Here is a 22826-nt window from a genome sequence, read left to right as displayed (position 1 = left end):
TCACAACTGATGCACCAAGCTGGGATTTCACATTGTGTTCTTTGCTTTGACAGACACCTCCCTTCTTCTTTGCTAGTCCTGCATTCACATCGTCCTGGGATGTTGTCTGCGGATTGGGAAGTTTAGAACCAGAGGGCTTAGCCTTTGAATACAAAGAATTTCCTTTTGAATGGAGATAAGGAGGAATGCCTTTAGCCAGAGGATGGTGAATCTGTAGAAATCGTTGCCACAGACAGCTGTGGAGACAAGTCATTGGGTATATTTAAAGAGGAGGTTTATTGGTTCTTGGGTTGTAAGAATGTCAAAGGTTACAGAGAGAAGGCAGGAGAATGAGGTTGAGAGGGATAATAAATCAGCCATAGTGAAATGGCAGAGCAGACTCGATGGAGCAAATAGCCTAATTCTGCTCCTAGGTCTTAAGGTCTCTATTTTCCTGCCCTCTGGTGGTATTCCTACAGAAGACTTAAGAGAATGACACAGAGATCAGAAAAGGATGGGAAAATAGAATGGAACATGCACGAGCATCCCTCAACAGATTCCAGTGCTACAGAGAGGCAGGTGGTCTTGTTTAACCATCTTTAAGCATGTGCAATGAACAAGAAAGTCTTGGGTATACCTCAAACCTAAGTGTTGACAGCAAATCATAAACACAAGAGATTCTGCAGATGCTGGAAATCCAGAGCAACGCACACTGTACAAAATGATGAAGGAACTTAGCAGATCAGGCAGCGTCTATGGAGAGTTTTGTGCTGTCTGTGGCAATGAATTCCACTGATTCACCACCCTCTGGCTGAAGGAAATCCTCCTCATCTCTGTTCTCAAGGGATGTCCTGTTATTCTCAAGCTGTGCCCTCTGGTTCCAGACTCAAATTTCCAAAGCTCCCCCACAGCCGACAGCAGACCGAGCTGTCAAACCCTGTGAGGTGAAAGAAAAGACAATGCTATTTTACCGTTGTAGTATTTGTATGGGGTTAGTCGGTGAGGAAGGCAGGTGAAGAATTTCACCAGGTTAATGAAGGAGAGAAATGATGATTTTCCCTTCAATGTGCTTAATGACATAGAACAGCCTTTTACATCTCCACTGCTTGGACTCTGGATGCCAATTCCAACTTCTGGTGTTGTCTGTATGTAGTCTGCAAATTTTCTCTATGACCGGGTGAGGCTTCTCCACGGTGCTCTGCTTTCCTCCTACATCCTATAATATATTTAAATATATAAATTCAGAGATACAGGTCTCCCCCGCTATCCGAAGGTAGAGCGTTCCGATGAAACGGTTTGTAAGCCGGAATGTCATAAAGTGAATAAGCAATTACCATTTATTAATATGGGAAAAATTTGTGAGCGTTCCCAGACCCAACAAATAACCTACAAAATCATGCCAAATAACACATATAACAGTAACATATAGTAAAAGCCGGAACGATATGATAAATACACAGCCTATATAAAGTAGAAATACTTCTCTGCAATCATTGCAGCACTGTAGCGTAGTGAAAATCTCACTACGTAGCGGAAGCGGTCTCTCCAGTAACCTTTAAGCTATGAAGCTGCCAAATCATACCAAGTAACACATAAAAACACACAGCCTATATAAAGTAGAAATAATGTATGTACAGCGTAGTTTCACTTACCGGAATCGGGAAGACAGCGAGCACATGATGATGGTGATGATGCTGATGATGGTGTGTTAGGCTGATTCATCGGAGGTTGGGGTGCTCGGCAATTTTTTCCAATAAGTTGCAGTTTCATCACAGTTAAACACTTGCTTATATGAATAACCACCTTCTGTAATTATTTTCTTCAGTTCTGCTGGGAACTTTTCGGCAGCTTCAGTATCAGACAAAGCACTCTGTCCAGTAAACCTTAAGCTGTGAAACTGCCCTCGCCTTAGAAACCGATCAAACCACCCATGGCTACCTTTAAGTTCCACTTTCGCAACACTTTCATCACCATCGTCCAGTGCTTTCTGTTTCAGCTTATTAAAAAGACTGACTGATTTCTCCTTAAGTATAAGATAACTTAACAGAACACCACGCTTTGTACACCCATCAAACCACTCAAGCAATAGACTTTCCATTTTATCCATTATTGGATGCCGACTAAGAGAGACCACTTTGCTACGAGCAGAACCAACAGTAACATCAGCAGCTTTCAAGATTCTTTCTCTCTGCGTATAAATAGTGAGAATGGTGGATGCAGGCAAGTTCAGCACGCGGACAATGTCCTTACTTCGTTCACCACGATCGAAATGCTTAATTATGTCTAGTTTTACGCTAAGTGTAACACCCTTACAAGCCCTTTTAGGCTTTTCCAATACCTTAGAACTCATCTTGCTAACGGATGCACAAAATAAATCAAGATAAAGCCCGATTGCTCACAGGCACGTGTTTAAGCAATGCCGGCTAGAATGCAGTTCCGGGGGAGGAGCTTGGTTGCTCGGCGCGCGCTGCCTTTTTTCGTAAAAGTGAAACACTCTTCTGGTAGCGAAAACAGGTAACTAATGTAGGTCTTTCGTAAAAGCGAGGTGTCGTAAAGCGAACGTTCGGAAAACGGGGGCCACCTGTATATGAGACATAGATGCAGAATTAGGCCTTTCAGCCCATCAAGTCCACTCTGCCTTTCCAAGATTTACTATCCTTCTCAACCGCATTCTTCTGCCTTCTCCCTGTAAACTTTGACGCCATGACTAACTGAGAACCTATCAGCCTCTGCTTTAAATAAGCCAATGGCTAAGCCTCTATAGCCATCTGTGGCAATGAACTCACAGATTCCGCACTCTTTAGATACAGAAATTCCTTCTGACCTCTGTTCTGAATGGACACCCCTCTATTCTGAGGCGGTGTCCTCTTGTCCTAGACTCACCCTCTATAGGAAACAGCCTCTCGGCATCCACTCTATCTAGGCCTTTCAATACTTGATAGGTTTCAGAGATATCCCCCTCATTCTTCTAATCTCCAGCAAGTACAGTCTCGGATATCAAATGCTCCTCATATGTTAACCCTTTTATTCCCAGAATCAGTTGTCCGAACCTCCTCTGGACCCTCTCCAAAGCCAGCACATCACTTCTTAGATATGGGGCCCAAAACTACTCACAATGCTCCAAGTGTGGTCTGACCAATGCCTTACAAAGACTCAGCAACACATCCTTGCTCTAATATTAAAGTTCTCTCGAAATGAATGCTAACATTGCATTTGCCTTCCTCACCACTGACTCACCCTGAAGTTAACCTTCAGGGAATCCTGCATGAGGACTCCCAAGTCCCTTTGCACCTCTGATTTTTGAATTCTCAAAATATAAACTAGGTTTCACTTTTATTTCTTCTACCAAAGTGTATGTCCACACACTTCCCTACACTATATTCCATTTGCCACTTCTTTGCCCATTCTCCCAATCTGTCTAAGTGCTTCCAAAGACTCCCTGCTTCCTCAACCTATCTGGCCCCTCCACCTATCTTTGTATCATCTGAAAACTTGGTCACAAAGCCATCGTATATAGTGGATTCTAGTAAATTGGGTCACATCAGGATCAGTACATTTTGGCCTAATGAAACAGCTGGTCTAATTAGCCGAAGTTTTGTGGAAATAGTTAAATAGATATTTTAAAAAGACAATATTTTTTAAAACGTAACTACAAATGTTTGTAATTACATATTTAAATGAAACATAAAACAAATCAGAACACTACCAATACTACTACAGAAACATAAAACTGTGTATTAGTTCCTAATATTTATCGATAGAGGAATTAATCCATGTTGTATTCTTTTGATTAACTGAAAATGAACCAAATCAGTGCAGACAGCTAGTACAGATAATGGACTACCTTCATAAAATGCTGTTGATGATTACATCCTCCAAATCTTCATTTCCATTGTAACATTCAGGATGGTTGTCAATGACCTCAAATTCTTCGTAGTTCATAACTGTTGAAGTAGTGAAATTGTTTCATTTTCACTCCCAGCCATTTCTGGCATCTCCAAGCCTGAATGCTTGAAACCACCATGAGCAAAACAGTTCTGGTTGTCTCATTGCTTATTTCTTGCCAACAATCAGTGACAAAAATCACTGTTTTTTGAACATAAATAAATTTGACTGACGCTCTTTAAAAACTGTTCGCTGTATGCACAGCGTAGTTTCTAATGACCACACAAATGCATGCATCTGACGCTAGTTAGAAACTGTTTGGCAACAGTATCCTGCCCCAAATAAGCAGCTCAGTGCCCCAAATATACAAGGGAGTCCCATCCATTTTGTCAATTAGTTCTTCTTATTTAACCATATAACAATTACAGCACGGAAACAGGCCATCTCGGCCCTTCTAGTCCGTGCCGAATGCTTACTCTCAATTTATTTACTCTGTCATTTAAGAGTTGTCTATACATATGTGTGTGTATATACATAACACAACAGTATTTCTATGTTATATTGACTATCCAGTTGTACATATAAAGAGTGATTGATAAGTTTGTGGCCTAAGGTAGAAGGAGTCAATTTTAGAAAACCTAGCACATTTATTTTTCAACATAGTCCCCTCCTACATTGACACACTTAGCCCAGCGGTCGTGGAGCATACGGATCCTTTCTTTGTAGAAGTCGGCGTCTTGGACCTCCAGAAAGTGGTCCACAGCAGGGGTGATTGATAAGTTCGTAGCCTAAGGTAGAAGGAGATGTTATTAACTTCAAACTTTCTGCATAATCACTCAAAGTGTTGAACTGCACGTGCATGTAACGAGAGATGTATAAATCATCTCCTTCTACCCTAGGCCATGAACTTATCAATCACCCATCTGTGGACCACCTACTAGAGGTCCAAGACGCCGACTTCTGCAAAGAAAGGATCCATATGCTCCACGACCGCTGGACTAAGTGTGTAAATGTAGGAGGGAACTATGTTGAAAAATAAATGTGCGAGGTTTTCTAAAATTGACTCCTTCTACCCTAGGCCACAAACTTATCAGTGACTCTGTGTGTGTGCGTGCGTGCGTGCGTGCGTGCGTGTGTGTGTGTGTGTGTGCGTGCGTGTGTGTGCGCGTGTGTGTGTGTTTGTGTGTGTGTGTGTGTGTGTGTGTGTGTGTGTGTTTGTGTGTGTGTGTGTGTGTGTGCGTGCGTGCGTGCGTGCATGCGCCATGGATTGGTTTATGTTTGTTTGTGGAGAGGAAGAAGCTGATCCTAAACCACTGAGTGGGTGTCTTCACACTCCTGTCCCTTCCCTGTGATGACAGTAACACCCTCGCTGATGGTATACGACTCGTGGTCAGCAGAGACTCAGTTGCCTGAGGGGGCATGTATCCATGCAGTACACCCTAATGGATCTAATATTCTGATGCACACACTCACTCAGCCAGGCAACATTTACAGCTGAGTGATACAAAAACCAAGCCTTTATAACCTACCTTTGTGGCCTCAGTACTTTACAATCAATTAGGTACCTTCAGAAAGATACTTATTGTTGTAGGAAACAGCTGCCATGGTGTAACCAAGACCGCATGAATTGTTTCTTCAGTGTTGGTTGAGAGATGAATGCTGATCATGGGGAAATCTCCATGTTCTTCCCTGGAATTGTGTACAGGGATTTTTTAGAAGTCCACCTGGCAGGAAGGATTTAAGATCTCTCTGACAGCCTTCCCAAAGGTCGGGCCTGACTTATAGTCCAAATATCTGGATTGAGTAATCCCAAACCAGGTCTCGGTTATGTTGGTTAGACCATGAGGAGCAGAATCAAAGGTAAAATTTAGTATCAGAGAAATGTATACAAAATACACCCTGAAATGCCTTTTCTTCACAACCATCCACAAAAACAGATCAAAGCCCTAAAGAATGAACGACAGTTAAATGTTAGAACCCCAAAGTCCCCCCCCCCCAAGCTCCCCTCCCTCCCGTAAGCGGCAGCAAGCAACAATTCCCCCTTCCCCAACCGGCAAGAAAAAAGCATCAGCTCGTGTCACCGAGCACTCAAGTGTGAGCAAAGCAATAGCAAAGACACAGACTTGCAGTACTTGTTCACCCAGTGTTCGACATACCACAGGCTCTCTCCCTCCCTAATAAGGGAGAAAGGGGTGTCTGTGTTTACACTGCGAGAGGGGAGACAGAACAAACAACCCACTGGTTTACGATGTTAAGAGTCCATTGCATCGCTTTTTTTCAAGCTCTGTGCCCAAAGATCTCAAGTCTCTGGGCACACAGCCTTAGATCTTCCAGCTCCCATGACACACCGGTCCGGGACACCGACCTTTGATCTGCCCGTCTCCAGAGAGTCATTCGGCCTATTCAGTCTCCTCCGCCATTCCATCATGGCTGATTTATTATCCCTCTCAATCCCATTCTCCTGTCTTCTCTCCGTGAATGACTTAAATATATTTCATGACTTGGCCTCCACAGATGTTCATGGCAATGAATTCCACAGATTTGCCACCCTCTGGCTAAAGAAATTCCCCCTCATCTCTGTTCTAAAGGGTCAACCCTGTATTCAGGTCCCAGACTCTCTCACTATTGGAAACACCATCTCCACATCCACTCTATCTTGGACTTCCAATATTCGACAGGTTTCGCTAAGATCCCTCTTCATTCGTCTAAACTCCAGTGAGTACAGGTCCAGAGCCATCAAATGCTCCTCATACATCAACCCTTTCATTTCTGGGATAAATCTCATAAACTTCTTCTGGACCTTCATCCTTTCATAGACAAGCAGTCCAAAGCTGCTCACAATACTCTAAGTGCGGACTGGCCAACACAAATAAAGCTTTAGCGTTATATCCTTGCTTTTATATTCTAGTCCTCTTGAAATTAACACTAACATTCCACTTGCCTTCCTTACCATCAACTCAGCTGGCAAGTTGAACTTCAGGGAATCTGAAAAAGGTGAGGTGCAAAGGGATTTGGTTAAAGGGGAGCTACCACTGGCCAGAGCTGATATTGGCTGAGGGGAGTGGTAACCATAAAATTGCAAAGATTACCCCATTACTCGGAAAGTGCTGAGGGTTTCCAACTGAGAGAGCAAATGGGGGACGTGGTTTTGTCTCTTAGCGAGATGGCATTGGCATTTAGACCTTGCAGTCATTCCTTGTTACTGCACCAAAATGTCATCATGATTTCTGTGCTCAAGTCTCAGCCTTGAATCTGCTAAATATGCAAGAACGTAATGACACAAAGATTGGAGGGCTGATGACAGAAAGGTTGGAGGTGTTGTGGATAGTGTGGAGGGCTGTCAGAGGTTACAGCGGGACATTGATAGGATGCAAAACTGGGCTGAGAAGTGGCAGATGGAGTTCAACCCAGATAAGTGTGAAGTGGTTCATTTTGATAGGTCAAATATGATGACAGAATATAGTATTAATGGTAAGACTCTTGACAGTGTGGAGGATCAGAGGGGTCTTGGGGTCCGAGTCCATAGGACGCTCAGAGCAGCTGTGCAGGGTGACTCTGTGATTAAGAAGGCGTACGGTGCATTGGCCTTCATCAATCATGGAATTGAATTTAGGAGCCGAGAAGTAATGTTGCAGCTATATGGAACCCTGGTCAGACCCCACTTGGAGTACTGTGCTCAGTTCTGGTTGCCTCACTACAGGAAGGATGCGGAAGCCATAGAAAGGGTGCAGAGGAGATTTACAAGGATGTTGCCTGGATTGGGGAGCATGACTTATGAGAATAGGTTGAGTGAACTTGGCCTTTTCTCCTTGAAGCGGAGGATGAGAGGTGACCTGATAGAGGTGTGCAAGATGATGAGAGGCATTGATCGTGTGGATAGTCAGAGGCTTTTTCCCAGGGCTGAAATGTTTGCCACAAGAGGACACAAGAGGTTTTAGGTGCTGGGGAGTAGCTACAGAGTAAGTTTTTTACTCAGAGAGTGGTGAGTGTGTGTAATGGGCTGCCGGCAACGGTGGTGGAGGCAGATACGATAGGGTCTTTTAAAAGGCTTTTAGATAGGTACATGGAGCTTAGTAAAATAGAGGGTTATAGGTAAGCCTAGTAATTTCTGAGGTAGGGACATGTTCAGCACAACTTTGTGGGCTGAAGGGCCTGTATTGTGCTGTAGGTTTTCTATGTTTCTATGTAACACTTTACAGAGATTGAAAGATTGAGGCTCAATTCCCACCACTGTCTATTAGGAGTTTCTACATTCTCCCAATGGCGCGTGAGTTTCCTCCGGGTCTTCTGGTTTCCTCTCACAGTCCAAAGATGTACGGGTTAAGGTCAGTAAGGTGTGGGCTTGTTGTGTTGGTGCTAAAAACATGGTAACTCCTGTGAGCTGTCCCCAGCACAATCCTTGGACTGTGCTCGTTGTTGACGCAAGTGGCACACTTCACTGTATGTTTCAGTGTACGTGTGACAAACAAAGGTAAAGCTAATCTTTAATGCACCAAGGCTGAACACCTGATATTTTGCACTTATTACTAACGGCCGCAGTCAAACAGGAATACACTGGATGAAAAAGCATAACTGTTTGGTGCTCCCCTACATTTCACACACTAAATGATTAAAAACAATGCCAACTGATGATAAAGTAACTTTTATTTAAATAAAAATGTTTAGTGAGTTTAATGTCCATTAAGACCGTAGGACATAGGATCAGAATTAGGCCATTTGGCCCATTGAGTCTGCTCTGCCATTCCATCATGGCTGATTCATTATCCTTCTCAACCCCACTCTCCTGCCTTCTCTCTGTAACATTTGTTAGCCTTACTAATCAAGAACACATCAAACTGCACTTTAAATATTCCCAATGACTTGGCCTCTACAGCTGTCTGTGGCAATAAATTCCAGATTTACCACCCTCTGGCTAAAGAAATTACTCCTCAACCCACCATTGGAAGCACCCTCTCCATGTCCACTCTATCTAGGTCTTTCAATATTCCCTAGGTTTTTAAAGGATGCCCTTTCATTCTTCTAAACTCCACCAAGTAAAGGCCCAGAGCCATCAAGCTATCATATGTTAACCCTTTCTTTCCCAGGATCATTCTCGTGAATCTCCTCTGGACCCACTCCAATGCTAGCAGATCCTTTCATTAACAAGGGGCCCAAAACTACTCTAAGTGCAGTCTGATCAATGCCTTATAAACATTAGTAATACATCCTTGCTCTTATATTCTAGTTCTCTCAAAATGAATGCTAACATTGCATTTGCCATGTCAAAATATGCTAAAGTGGGCTAAATCTAATCTGCAAGTGGTTTTAATAATATGAGCTAATGGCTAATATGTAAATTTGGCAGATTTTGCTCCCCGAACACTGATAAATATCCAGAATCCCTTGGAACAGGAACATCGTTTAACTAACACTGTTGCTTTCAATGAGCAAGCTATTCAGTTGTAACTGTGTTTGGCCAATAAATGCACCCTTGCCTGAAAGCCAAATAAAAATAGACCGTTAAACCACTAGACCTTTTTTGTAGATGCATTCGATTTCAGGATGTGTGCATCACTTTCTAGGCTGATAATTTACTGCTCCCTGACACACTTCAGAGGATAGTTGAGCATCAGTCATATTGCTGTGGGTCTGGAGATTTCCAAGCAGGGTAAGGCTAGCAAATTTCCCACCCAGACAGGTGGAGGTGATCTAGCTGCATTTTGAAAAAGGATCTAGTGCTTTCCTGCCATATATGACAAATAAAATCTTCTTGGGCCTCGAGTCGGGTACAGCCATCAATGAACAAAGACAGAAGTCTCGCTCTAATTAAGAACTGGATTTCGATTGTAAACAAGGTGGTAGAGCAGAAACCTGATTGGATGAGGACTAACCAATCAGGAGGGACAGAACGCAGGGGTATAAATACCACCGGACTAGACATGCCCAGACATCATCCCTGAAGAAGATGGCAGAGTTTGTTACTGAAACGTCGGTTATAAACGGTACCCGCACCCGTCTTGAAGCCTGAGAAGAGTTTATTAGCTGTGTTTTGTTAAGCACTCCAAATGCTTCACTGTCCCTTTTATTAACAACCAGTCTTTAATAGCAGAAATTACTTTAAATTGGATTCAAACTTTGACATAAGCCACAGGTGCAGAATTGGGCCATTCAGCCCATCGAGTCTGCTCTGCCATTCCGTCACGGCTGATTTCTCCTGCTTTCCCCCTGTAACCTTGAACATCCTTGCTAATCAAGAACTAACAAACTCCACTTTAAATATACCCAATGAATTGGCCTCCACATGTTATCTTATGTTTCCAGGGTGTCTTAGGAAGATTGGTTGAGCAAGGCTAGGGCTTTTCTCTTTGGAGCAAAGGTGGATGAGAGGTAACTTGAGAAAGGTGTGCAAGGTGATGAGGCAAACATGAGGAAATCTGCAGAAGCTGGAAATTCAAGCAACGCACACAAAATGCTGGTGGAACGCAGCAGACCAGGCAGCATCTATAGGGAGAAGTACAGTCGACGTTTAGGGCCGAGACCCTTCGTCAGGACTAACTGAAAGAAGAGTTAGTAAGAGATTTGAAAGTGGGAGGGGGAGGGGAGATCCAAAATGATAGGGGAAGACCGGAGGGGGTGGGGGTGAAGCTGAGAGCCGGAAAGGTGATTGGCAAAAGGGATACAGAGCTGGAGAAGGGAAAGGATCATGGGACGGGAGGCCAAGGGAGAAAGAAAGGGGGAGGGGAGCACCACAGGGAGATGGAGAGCAGGCAAGGAGTGATTGTGAGAAGAACAGAGAGAGAAAAAAGAGAGAAAGGGAAAAAAATAATAAATAGATAGATAGATAGCTAACTAAATAAATAGATAGATAGATAAATAAGGATGGGGTAAGAAGGGGCGGGGCATTAACAGAAGTTAGAGACAACAATATTCATGCCATCAGGTTGGAGGCTACCTGGTCGGAATATAAGGTGTTGTTCCTCCAAACCTGAGTGTGGCTTCATCTTGACAGGAGCATTGGTAGAGTGGACAGCCAGTGGAAATAGCTAATATGAGGGAGCATAATTTTTAAGGTGATTGGAGGAAAGTATGGGGGTGGGCTGTCAGAAGTAGGTTTTTTTTAAACACAGAGACTGCTGGATGCCAGGCGTAGCGGCACAGGCAGATGCATTACAGACATTCAAGAAACTCAGATAGGCACTTAGATAAGAAAAATGGAGTTCTATGTATGAGGGAAGGGTTAGATTTTAAGGGGGTTGGAGGAAAATATGGGGGAATGTCAGAGGCAGGCAGAGTGGCAGATGCATAGAATGCTCGTCCACGGGTGGTGACAGAGGTAGATACATTAGGGACATTTAAGAAACTCTTAGGTAGGCATATGATGAAAAGAAAAATGGAGGGCTATGTGGGAGGGAAGGGTTAGATTGACCTTACAGTAGGTTAAAAGGCTAGCACCACACTGTGGGCTGAAGGGTCTGTACCATGCTGTAATGTTCTATGTTCTACGTTGAACTCTGGTTCTAATGGATTACCAGCTCCAGCATCTTTAAATTATGAGAAGACTATATTAAAAAAAAACCTCTAGCCTTCTGCACCAAGTAATAATTATACCCAGAGGCAATTACAGGTTACCTTTTACAACAAACAGCTTAAACCCCATGAGTCCTCCAAAGTTCAAAACAAGTTCGTCACAAAGCTGTGGCCTTTACAAGTGTCTGGAAAGGAGCAAACAGTGGCCACTAGATGATGCAGTGGAACAGGTTTTTGAGCTAATCTTCCCACGTTGGTCACCATATTGTATGTCTACAAACTAGTATGTATTCCCGAACGGACTAGTCTATAGTGGGCATCACTTCTCTCCCCTAATGTTAGCTTAGCATAGGTTGTAAAATAGGAAAAGGGTTAGTCACATCTCCACCGGTAAATGCAGTAATGGAAATTTGATTTATACAGCATAGAACAGTACAGGCCCTTCAGCCCACAATGGTGTGCTGATCTTTTAACCTACTCCAAGATTAATCTAACCCTTCCCTCATACATACCTCTATCATCCATGTAACCATCTAAGAATATCTTAGGTATCCCTAATGCATTTGCCTCTACCTCCACCCTTGGCAAGGTGTTCCATTGACAACTCTGTATAAAAACGTCTGACATCCCCCCACCCCCACACTTTCCTCCAATCACTTTAAAATCATCTCCCCTCATATTAGCTATTTCCACCCCAAGAAAAAGACACTGGCTGTCCACTAAGTCTATGCTTCTATCACCTCTAATCCTCCTTCACTCCAAATAAAAAAGCCCTAGCTTGTTCTACCAGTCTCTCACCCAGGCAGCATCCTGATAAATCTCTGCACCCTCTCTAAAGCTCCCACATGCTTCCTACAAGGAGATGACCTGAACTAAACACAATATTCCAAGTATGGTCTAACCACTTTTATGAAGCTGCAATGTTACCTGACAGCTCTTAAACTCAATTCCCCAGATAATGAAGACCAACACAACACACGCCTTCTTAACAACTTGCTCTGCAAATTTTAGGGATCCCATGCATGTGGACTCCAAGATTTCTTTGTTCCTTCACCCTGCTAAGAATCCTGCCATTAACCTTCTATCCTGCCTTCAATTTCGACCTTCCAAAGTTACCCATCACCACCGAGATCCAATATCACTTTTACCTCAAACCCCAGATAATAGGGACGATAATGTTTACAAGATTAAAGGTAATCCAACTGAGGTAATTAATATAAAAGAAATGTTAGAAAGAAAATAATTCTCCCAGGAGAGGAGAATAGATGCAAGGTCCAGAACAAGGTGACTTAGCACTTAATTCGAGTTGGGCTGTTCAGATGAGGCAGGACACGAGATTCTGCAGATGGTCAAAATCCAGAGTAACACACACAAAATGCTGGAGGAACTCAGCAGGTCTGACAGCAGCCATGGTGAGGAATAAAGAACTGCTGTTTTGGGCCAAGATCCTTCATCAGGACACCAACATTTCAGGCCAAGACCCTTCAGATGAAGGATCCCGATGAGCAGTTTTGGCTCGAAACATCAGCACTTTATTCCTCTCTGTAGGTACTGCCTTACCTGCTGAGTTCCTCCAACATCTTAGATGGGTCAGGAACCAACTCTTCACTCAAGGTACAGTAGAAGTGTGAAATTCTCTCACCCAAAATGTTAAGAGTCATAGAACACGGAAACAAGCCTTTTGGCCCATTTAGTCCATGCCAAACTATTAATCTCCCTAGTTCCATTGACCTGCAGCCGAACCATAGCCCTCCATAACCCTCCCATCTATATACCTATCCAAATTTCACTGAAGTGTTGAAATCAAACCGATATCCAGCACTTCCGCTGGCATCTCCTTCCACACTCTCACCACCCTCTGAATGAAGAAGATCCCCTCAGCTTCCCCTTCCACCATTAACCAATGGTCTCTAGTTTTAGTCTCGCCCAACCTCTGGAAAAAGCCTGATTGCATTCACCCTATCAAGATCCCTCATAATTTTGTATATCTTATCAAATTTCTCCTCTATCTCAACACTCTAGGGAAAAAATTCTAACCTATTTAACCTTTCCTTATAAATCAGGTCCTCAAGTCCTGGCAGTATCTTCGTAAATTTTCTCTGCACTCCTTCAACCTTATTGATATCTTTCTTGTAAGTAGGTGACCAGAACTGGATTCAAAACTCAAGATTAGGCCTCACCAATATCTTATACAACTTCAACATCCCAGCTCCTGTACTCAGTACTTTGATTTATGACGGCCAACGTGACAAAAACTCTCTTTATGACCCTTATCTACCCATGATGCCACTTCCAAAGAATTATAGATCTGTATTCCCAGGTCTCCATTTCACTGCTCTCCTCGCTACCCTCCCGTTCACCGTGCAGGTCCTACTTTGGATCGTCCTGCCAAAGTGCAACACTTCACACTTGTCCGCATTCCATTAAAAACAGAGGATGATCAGCCAAATATTTCTGAACTGAGATTTTTTTTTGTTAGGCAACGATACTAGGGAATTTACAACAAAAGCAAGTGGACAGAGTTAAGATGCAATCTAAATGAACAACGTAAGAAATTTGAGAAGCTTAGTGCCATAATGGGGGGCACCAACTTACTGACAGAAATATCCCTGCTCCACTGATGTCCTTTGTCTGAAAGGGCAAGGGATGAAGATTCTGTGACTGCTTGGTAGAGGTGGAAAGATTTACCTGATTATTGCTGGGTTGGAAAAAAACTTAGCTCTAAGGAAAAATTGGAGTGGCTGAGGGTGTTTACTTTCGAACAGATAAAAGCTAAGTGGGAAGTTGAATCAAAATGCATGAAATTGTAAGAATCCTAGAGAGAGTAATTTAGAGTAATTTCGCTCAGTAGAAGGTTCATAAGACAGAGCAGTTAAAAGACAAATTTGGGCAGTACAGTACAGCAGTGGTTATTGGAACGCTATTACTGTGCCAGAGACCCAGCTTCAATTCTGTCTGTAAAGAGTATGTGTATTATCCCTTGACTGTAGGTGCTCCTGCTTTCTCCTACATTTCAAAGACGAACAGATTCGAATGCTAATTGGTCAAATGGGTGTACCACAGCCTGGTAGAGGCAGGAAGAATATCTAATCATATTTATGGAGTGCTTGAATGGGCATGCAAGGTCTGAAACCCAGAAGAGCGACAGAGCTGATGCTGGGCAGTGGGTTAGACAGTCTAGCACTTTACCCACAGGCACCAAAGACCGAATCTCTGTCCTTCTCTGGCACCCCACAGTTCTTTTTTCCCTTCTAACCCAAAACATTTCTAGGATCCTTTTCCAATAACCCCCTTTGAGGGGACCAGAGCACAGCCAGAGAAGGACTGTTTGATGGGGCTGTCGAATGGGAGTATGAGAGACCATAAGACATAAGAGCAGAATTAGGCCATTCGGCCCATCAATTCTGCTCCCCCATTCTATTATGACGGATTTAGTATCCCCCTCAACTTCATTCTCCTGCTTTCACCCCATAATCTTTGGCACCCTTACTAATCAAGAGCCTGTCAAGCTCGGCTTCAAGTATACCTAATGACTTGACCTCCACAGCCATCCATGGCAATGAATTCCACAGATACACCACCCTCTTTCTAAAGACATTCCTCATCTCTGTTCTAAAGGGACATCCGAGTATTCTAAGGCTGTGCCCTCTGGTCCTAGACTGCCCCACTATAGGAAACAGCCTTTCCATGTCCATTATATCGAGTCCTCTCAATATTTGTGTTGGTGCGTGGCCCAGTGGATAAGGCATCGGTCTAGTGATCTGAAGGTCATTGGTTCGAGCCTCAGCTGAGGCTGCGTGTATGTCCTTGAGCAAGGCACTTAACAACACGTTGCTCTGCGACGACACCGATGCCAAGCTGCACGGGTCCTAGTGCCCTTCCCTTGGACAACATCGGTGGCGTGGAGAGGGGAAGGCCTGCAGCTTGGGCAACTGCCGGACTCCCGTACAACCCTGCCCTGGTCCTAGACTGCCCCACTATAGGAAACAGCCTTTCCATGTCCACTATATCTACTCCTTTCAATATTTGTGTTGGCGCGTGGCCTAGTGGATACCCTGGAAACCTTCCAAGGCGCAAATCCATGGTCTCTCGAGACTGACCGATGCCCAACAATACTTGATAGGTTTCAATAAGATCCCCCCCTTATCCTTCGGAACACAGGGCAAAAGCCCAGAGCCGGAGAGGTAAGGGGTAAGCTATCTCCTCTGGCCTCCCAGTCCTCATTAATCTTTTTCTGCTCTAGCCCACAGAGATACCTGGATGTTTTGGTCGAGAAACCTGAGTGAATTATGAATGGGAGTGATGATGATGATGATGGCGAAGGCACTTCCAACACAGCGGATGAGACTCAACGTCGGCAGGACTGTTAGCCGCCTGGTGCTGGTGACCCTGTGGACCCTGTCCCTACTGGGGGGGCTGGCCCAGCCGCACGTCTGCCCCAAGGGCTGCTCCTGCAGCAACCAGTTCAGCAAGGTGATCTGCACCCGCTACGAGTTGCGGGAGGTGCCGAGCGACATCTCCACCAACACCCGCTACCTGAACCTGCAGGAGAACGTCATCCAGGTGATCAAGGCGGACACCTTCAAGCAGCTGCGGCACCTGGAGATCCTGCAGCTCAGCAAGAACCTGATCCGCCACGTGGAGGTGGGCGCCTTCAACGGCCTCACGAGCCTCAACACGCTGGAGCTCTTCGACAACCGGCTGACCACGGTGCCGAGCGGCGCCTTCGAGTACCTGTCCAAGCTGCGGGAGCTCTGGCTGCGGAACAACCCCATCGAGAGCATCCCGTCGTACGCCTTCAACCGGGTGCCGTCGCTGCGCCGCCTGGACCTGGGCGAGCTCAAGAAGCTGGAGTACATCTCGGACGCGGCGTTCGAGGGGCTGGTCAACCTGCGCTACCTCAACCTGGGCATGTGCAACCTGGCCGAGATCCCCAACCTGACGCCGCTCCTGCGGCTGGAAGAGCTGGAACTGTCGGGCAACCGGCTGGAGGTGATCCAGCCCGGCTCCTTCCAGGGGCTGACCAGCCTCCGCAAGCTGTGGCTGATGCACGCCCAGGTGCAGCTGATCGAGCGCAATGCCTTCGACGACCTGCAGTCGCTGGAGGAGCTGAATCTCTCGCACAACAACCTGACTTCGCTGCCGCACGACCTCTTCACGCCGCTGCACCGCCTGGAGCGGGTGCACCTCAACCACAACCCGTGGCACTGCAACTGCGACGTGCTCTGGCTGAGCTGGTGGCTCAAGGAGACGGTGCCCAGCAACACCACCTGCTGCGCCCGCTGCCACTCGCCGCCCGCCCTCAAGGCGCGCTACCTGGGCGAGCTGGACCAGAGCCACTTCACCTGCTACGCGCCGGTCATCGTGGAGCCGCCCGCCGACCTCAACGTGACCGAGGGCATGGCGGCCGAGCTCAAGTGCCGCGCCGCCACCTCCATGACGTCCGTCAACTGGATGACCCCCAACGGCACGCTGATGACCCACGGCTCGTACCGGGTTCGCATCTCGGTGCTGCACGACGGTACGCTCAACTTCACCAACGTGACGGTGCAGGACACCGGGCTCTACACCTGCCTGGTCAGTAACTCGGCGGGGAACGCCACCGCCTCAGCCACCCTCAACGTGTCGGCGGCCGACGGCGGTGGCCCGGCGGGCAGCGGCGGCGGCGGCGGCGGCGGCGCTGCGGGCTCCTCCTCGGGCGGCTCCCCCAACAGCTACAGCTACTTCACCACGGTGACGGTGGAGACGGTGGAGGTGGTGGACGAGCCCCGCTCCACCGAGCACCAGGCCGGGCCCACCCCCTCCGGGGGCTGGGAGGTCTCCGCCGCCTACTCCTCCTCATCGTCCTCCTCCTCCGCCACGTCGCTGGCCCCGCAGTCCACGGAGCGCGCCTTCACCGTGCCGCTGGCCACCGAGGCGGGAGACGGCATGCTGGCCGGCCTCGACGACGTGATGAAGACCACCAAGATCATCATCGGCTGCTTCGTGGCCATCACCTTCCTCGCGGCCGTCATGCTGGTGGCCTTCTACAAGCTGCGCAAGCAGCACCAGCTCCACAAGCACCGGGGCCAGGCCCGCGCTGTCGAGATCATCAACGTGGAGGACGAGCTGGCGGGCTCGGCGCCCGCCGACAGCTGCCTGGCGCTGCCCGCTGCCGACCGCGAGCACCTCAACCACTACGCGGCCGCCTACAAGGCGCACTACGGCAACAACGCGGCCGCGCTGAACTGCACCAAAAACCCACTCCACAACTCCGTGCACGAACCGCTCCTCTTCAAGTCCGCCTCCAAAGAGAACGTGCAAGAGACGCAGATCTGAGCGGCACAACGCCCCACCACCCCAGCATCTTTTTTTTTGAGGAAGAGGGTGGGGGTTGGGTTGGAGTATATTGGGGAGGACATCTCCGGTAGCCACCTCCCTCTGCCCTTGGTGTTGGGGTGGGACAGCTGTGTTGCCACCTGCGTGTTGGGCTGGGTGGAAGGTATTGGTAAGGATACTCCTGTGGCCACCTTGCCTCTGCCTTTGGTGTTGCGGAGGACACCTCTGTGGCCATCCATCAGTTGGGTTGGGTAGAAGGTGCTGGGGAGGGTATCTCTGTCACCACCTGGCCTCTGCCCTTGGTGTTGTGGAGGACAGTTCTGTTGCCACCTGCCAGTTAGGTTTGGTAGAAGGTGTTTAGAAGGACATCTTTTCCACCATCTCCCTCTGCCCTTGGTGTTGGGGTGGGGCCACCTTTGTTGCTACTTGAGAGTTGGGTTGGTTAGAAGGTTTTGAGGAGAACACCTCTGATGCCATCTTGCCTCTGCCCTTGGTATCTGGAAGAACACCTTCTCTTTCATTCCACCTCCCCCTACCTGCCCACCCTCTCTCAGTTGCTACCTGCCTCTGCTATTGGGCCATGGTGTACTGTGGTCCAGAGAAAGAGAGAGGAGATGCCAGTTAGCCTGAGTCCCATTCACTTAATTTGCACAAGCAGACCCTGCCATTTCCTCACCCGCCTCTCCACCCCACCCCACCCCTTGGTTGGGTAAGAGTTGGGCATGTACTCTTGTCTCAGTGCCTCTTTGCAAACCCCATCCAGCCACTGCCCACCACTGGCCTGATACTGCCTCTGCCAAGACTGGGCCACCAGTCCAAGCCATCGGCGTGGTCACTACAGCCCCATATTCTTGGTAAGACCAACATCCATTTACTGTAGCCACTGGGTCCCCAGTTACCTGGTGACATATGCAGTCGTTTGCGTGGTTTCATCAGTTCTACATTCCCAATCAGTCCTGCAGCGTCCCATCTGGCTGGAGAGGCTGCTGTTTCCAGTGTCCTGTAAGTCATATCTTCTTGGCAAGGCTGACAGCTATTGCCTTTTGCCATTAGTCCTGTTTTCATGACCAAACCAGCAACCGTTCAGTGTCATAATTGCATTCCCAACCAGCAACTATTTGGATGTGCTTTCCAGTCCCAGTTTTCTGACCCAACATTCCATACTGCAGCCAGCTACAGCGTCACCTCACTGTATTCCCCTCATTCCGTTCATTCTAGGCTCATAATCATTGGCTCTCTCCAACACTTCCATTTTCCTGAGTCTATTTGGAATTGCCAGTGAATACACAAGGTATATTTGTTTATAAAGCCAAAATTTCCAAAACAAAAAAATCATCTAGGTTCAACTGATACCAAGAGAATCTGAAGATCCCTTAATACCTTTAGTCTTGATGGACTCTGATCATTTCCACTTATGTTATATCACACTGGGACAAGTACAAAGGGCCCTATCTATAGTCTTTCAAGAGTGCCAAGGAGACCGTCTAGAGGGCACAGCACTGGATGTGAGGTCTTGCATCTTGGGTGTGGAACCAGTGTCAGAAATTCTGCATTGTGCAGCTAGGAATGGACCACATCTTCAAGATAAGATGATGATTCTAGAAAGGCCCTGGGACATTCTGGAGGTTTTCTTCTTCAGTGCTTCAAAGACATTGGCCTAGGAATCTTGGAGTAGCTGCAACAGGTTTCTTAACAAAGAAAAAAAATGCCCCAATGAAGGACCTGTCGCTAAGATTTCAGGAACCTTCATATCTTTTCTCCTTCAAGATGTGTTGCAATTCAGCCTGTAGGATGCTGGAATCTGATATAAAAAATCTCAAACCAATTATTCAACTCCAATTTTTACAGATAACTGTAAGACCTCAACTTTGACCCTTGGGATTCAGCTATCAAACCAACCCCCACTCCACGTATACACACACACACACACACACACACACACACACACACACACACACACACACACACACACACACACACACACACACACGCACACACATACACACACACTTACTGAAGCAACGTACGGGAATGCTTCCTGTGGGGCCAGGAGAACTTCATGAAACACCAGCTCTGTGAAAACGTTCTTCTCGGAAAAATGGGTGGTGCGGGGAGCACGTTTTAAATTCATTGTAAAGAGAAAAAAAAATGGGTCAATGCACTTTTTTTTACTTGTCTAGTGTAACGGGCTCTTTCTTGTTCTTTGTCAATAGCCCCAATTCTAGGTCAAAATTGATCTAGATCACCGATTGCAATGCGTGGTACAACATCTTTCCAGTCACAAAATAAATCCTCTAGTAATGGATGCAGCAAGTGTACTAGGGTCCTACTTACTGGCCTCAAATCCTTTTGCCCCCTCACTCTCTCCGACTTTTAAGTCTTGCCTTCCAGTTGAGCAGGGTAGGAGCTTGGGGAACGCGTTAGCTTTCTGTTCAATCATCACCTTGATTTGTCTTTTTATTTCTCCAAACCCTCTTTCCTCCTCCTCTGTTTGGAGGCAAGATGATTGTGCGTTGAATCGAGCCCAAGTAATTCACAGCAAATCATTTTCTTTTTCTATACAACTATTATTTGGGAAGAGTTGAGATGAGTTCAACCCAATATTAGCAACATCAAAGAATATAAGGACTTTTGAGTTGCTTTTTTTTTGTGATTCTTCAGTATTTTTAAAGCTTGTTGTGAGGTTGATATATAAAAAAGGAAATGTGGTTATTTTAACATTTCTGGTATTATTTTTCTGTGCAATGTAGTGGGTTGCAGCAATGTATTCTGACAAACTTCACCAGTTCTGGCCTGTCTCCTCTTGCTAAAGGTCAGCTTCCTTCGCAAATTAGAATTCTGAAATGTACTCAGGTTTCCTTGGCCTCAAAAGGTTACCTGGACGAAGGGCTGTCAGAAGTGTGGGGAAGAGTCCAAAGTGAAGGCCCTCTGCAAGAAATGCGTGCCAACTCCAATCCTTTCCACCAGCCCTTGCGATTTTTCTTTAGAGCAACAGTTCTGCAGCATCGACTCTCGTAGCTGAGGTGGGAGATCTGATGGTGGGAGACAGACCCAGGAGTAACAAAAAGAAACCAGAGAACCACATAGAACAACATGTAAATTATGAGAAAGTTAATGTTTCCAATTATTTTATTACATTTTAGCAATAATTCCAACTATAGCTCAGAGGTACAGCTTGAAGGAATTCTGACTATTTTAAGGAAAATATGTACTGTCTTCAGGGTAGACAAATGCAGATGTCAGGTCAATGGCTGCACTGACGGGGCATTATGAAGCAATTGTAAGGACTATTGGCAAATGTTTTATGTTCTAGAAACTGCAGAATCTCAAAGCTTGTGCCACAAACTGTTTAAAGAAACCTAGTTAAGTCGTTCCCCACTTCAAACAAAAAGGTGACTGCCCAGTTTGTAGTTTTTTTTGCTTTTGCCCAAACCACCTAACCCCTCCAACCAAACAGACAGAGGCTCCCAGCAAAGGGAGTGACAGGTCAAGTGTATAATGTCCTTTAACAACACGTTTTCTCTACATTTCTACTGAATGTCATACATGATGTCAAACTTGAGGAATTTGTACAGAACCATACAACTGTATTCTCTGAATTAAGTAAAAAAAAGAAAAAAATGTTTGTCAGTGGAGACATGCTGCTGTTGTCCACAAGCCGTTACTTTTACAATGTTATGTTACAAATTGAAAGGGTTTTTAATTAAATTTAATACCCAAATCTTTTTTTTGTTATTTTCCAAGAAGTCCTCCCTGTATCTTGGATTCCGATGCCAGTTCAAGGGAAGTTAAAAATTTGCCAAAAGCAAGCTTGAATGAAATGAAGCCCAAAGTCCTGCACTGATTATCTAAACTACAGAAAACAATGTCTGCTGAAATTCTTCGGGTGAGATAATCCTTAGTACCATATTAGGCTACTAAAATTTATAACAGGATTGTTAGTCACTTTCTACAGGCTCCCTTGCTCCCAACAAGCATAGTAAAATAAATTTACAGCATCTCGGTTTAATGATCTGTCACTCTTGTGGCAATTTCCATTTTACAAGTGTTTTGTAGATTGATCTTTACCATGAAGGACAAGGGTGAAGTGCCAGATAAACAAGATCACAATGCAGAAATTAAAGAGATTCGAATGAAAGTGTACAAAGTGGAGGAATTAGCAAGACTGAAGTTTCCACCATTCCATTGGCTCAACTCAAAAGTTCAAAGTAAATTTATTATCAAAGTACCTATATGTCGCCATCTACTACCCTGGGATTCATTATCTTGCAGGCATTCACAGTAGAACGATGAAATACAATCGAATCGATGAAAAACTACACACAGACTACCAATATGCAAAACAAGTTGCCACTCTGGGTTAATACAGGAGCTGCTGAGAATGCTATGAATACTAATGAGAACATCGACCAAGGTGTTGACCCTTTGGAGTGGATCGCGGCTGTTGTCACCCCAAGATTTAAGAGTGTTGATTGGGAGTAGAAGTAGGCCACTATTAACTAAGATCAGCGCTGATCTGCCAGTAACTCCCATTCTGCATCCCAGTCTACCTCAGAATCAAACTCAGGCTTAATATCACCATGAATATGCTGTGAAATTTGTTGTTTTGTGGCATCGTTACTTTAAAAAATCATTATAAACTACAATAAAAAAATATATACAGTACGTAGGTGTGTATAGTATCAAGGTTGGGTGGGGGAAGATTGCTTCAAAATGCGATGCCTTCAAAAGGCAATCATTAAAGGCTCCCATCACCCAGGACAAGCCCCCTTCACATTATTGCTACCAGAAAGGAGGTACAGGAGCTTGAAAATGCCTACTCAATGTTTTAGGGTGTATGTATGTATGTGTGTAATAAATAGTGCCAAAAGAGAGAATAAATGATGTGATTTTCATGCTCCATTCAGAAATCTAATGGCAGAGGAAGCTGTTCCTAAAATGTTGAGCGTGTGTACCTCCTCATTGATGGTAGCAATGAGAAGAGAACGTTTCCTGGGTGATGGGAGTCCTTATGATGGATGCTGCCATTTAAAGACATTGCCTTTTGAAGCAATCTTACCCCCCACCCAGTCCTAGTAGTCAAGTATATAATCTACCTCTGCCCTTCAGATATTTCAAGTCTTAAAAAAGTGACCTTC

At 45.6% G+C, this 22826-nt stretch overlaps 1 protein-coding gene across 5 annotated transcripts in view; it reads left to right on the top strand.

Moving 5' to 3' along the window:
- LOC140719299 (leucine-rich repeat-containing protein 4B-like) overlaps positions 1-22353 on the top strand; it is a 234785-nt gene extending 212432 nt beyond the window's left edge. For 4 of the 5 annotated variants that reach the window (XR_012096888.1, XR_012096890.1, XR_012096887.1 and 1 more), the window contains exons 2-3: positions 15614-21574; positions 21961-22353. Coding sequence is in view for 1 of the 5 variants with exons in the window: in XM_073033829.1 (XP_072889930.1) it covers positions 15664-17688 (2025 nt within the window). In the remaining 4 variants the exon portion in view is untranslated. Of the gene's footprint in view, positions 1-15613 lie in introns of all 5 variants that reach the window. The other variant, XM_073033829.1, reaches the window with a different exon arrangement.
- The last annotated feature ends 473 nt before the right edge of the window (positions 22354-22826 follow it).

This window comes from Hemitrygon akajei, chromosome 31 (assembly GCF_048418815.1).
Source record: "Hemitrygon akajei chromosome 31, sHemAka1.3, whole genome shotgun sequence".
NCBI lineage: Eukaryota > Metazoa > Chordata > Chondrichthyes > Myliobatiformes > Dasyatidae > Hemitrygon > Hemitrygon akajei.
Note: the sequence above shows the minus strand (reverse complement) of the source record. Positions and strands in the feature narration are given on the sequence as shown.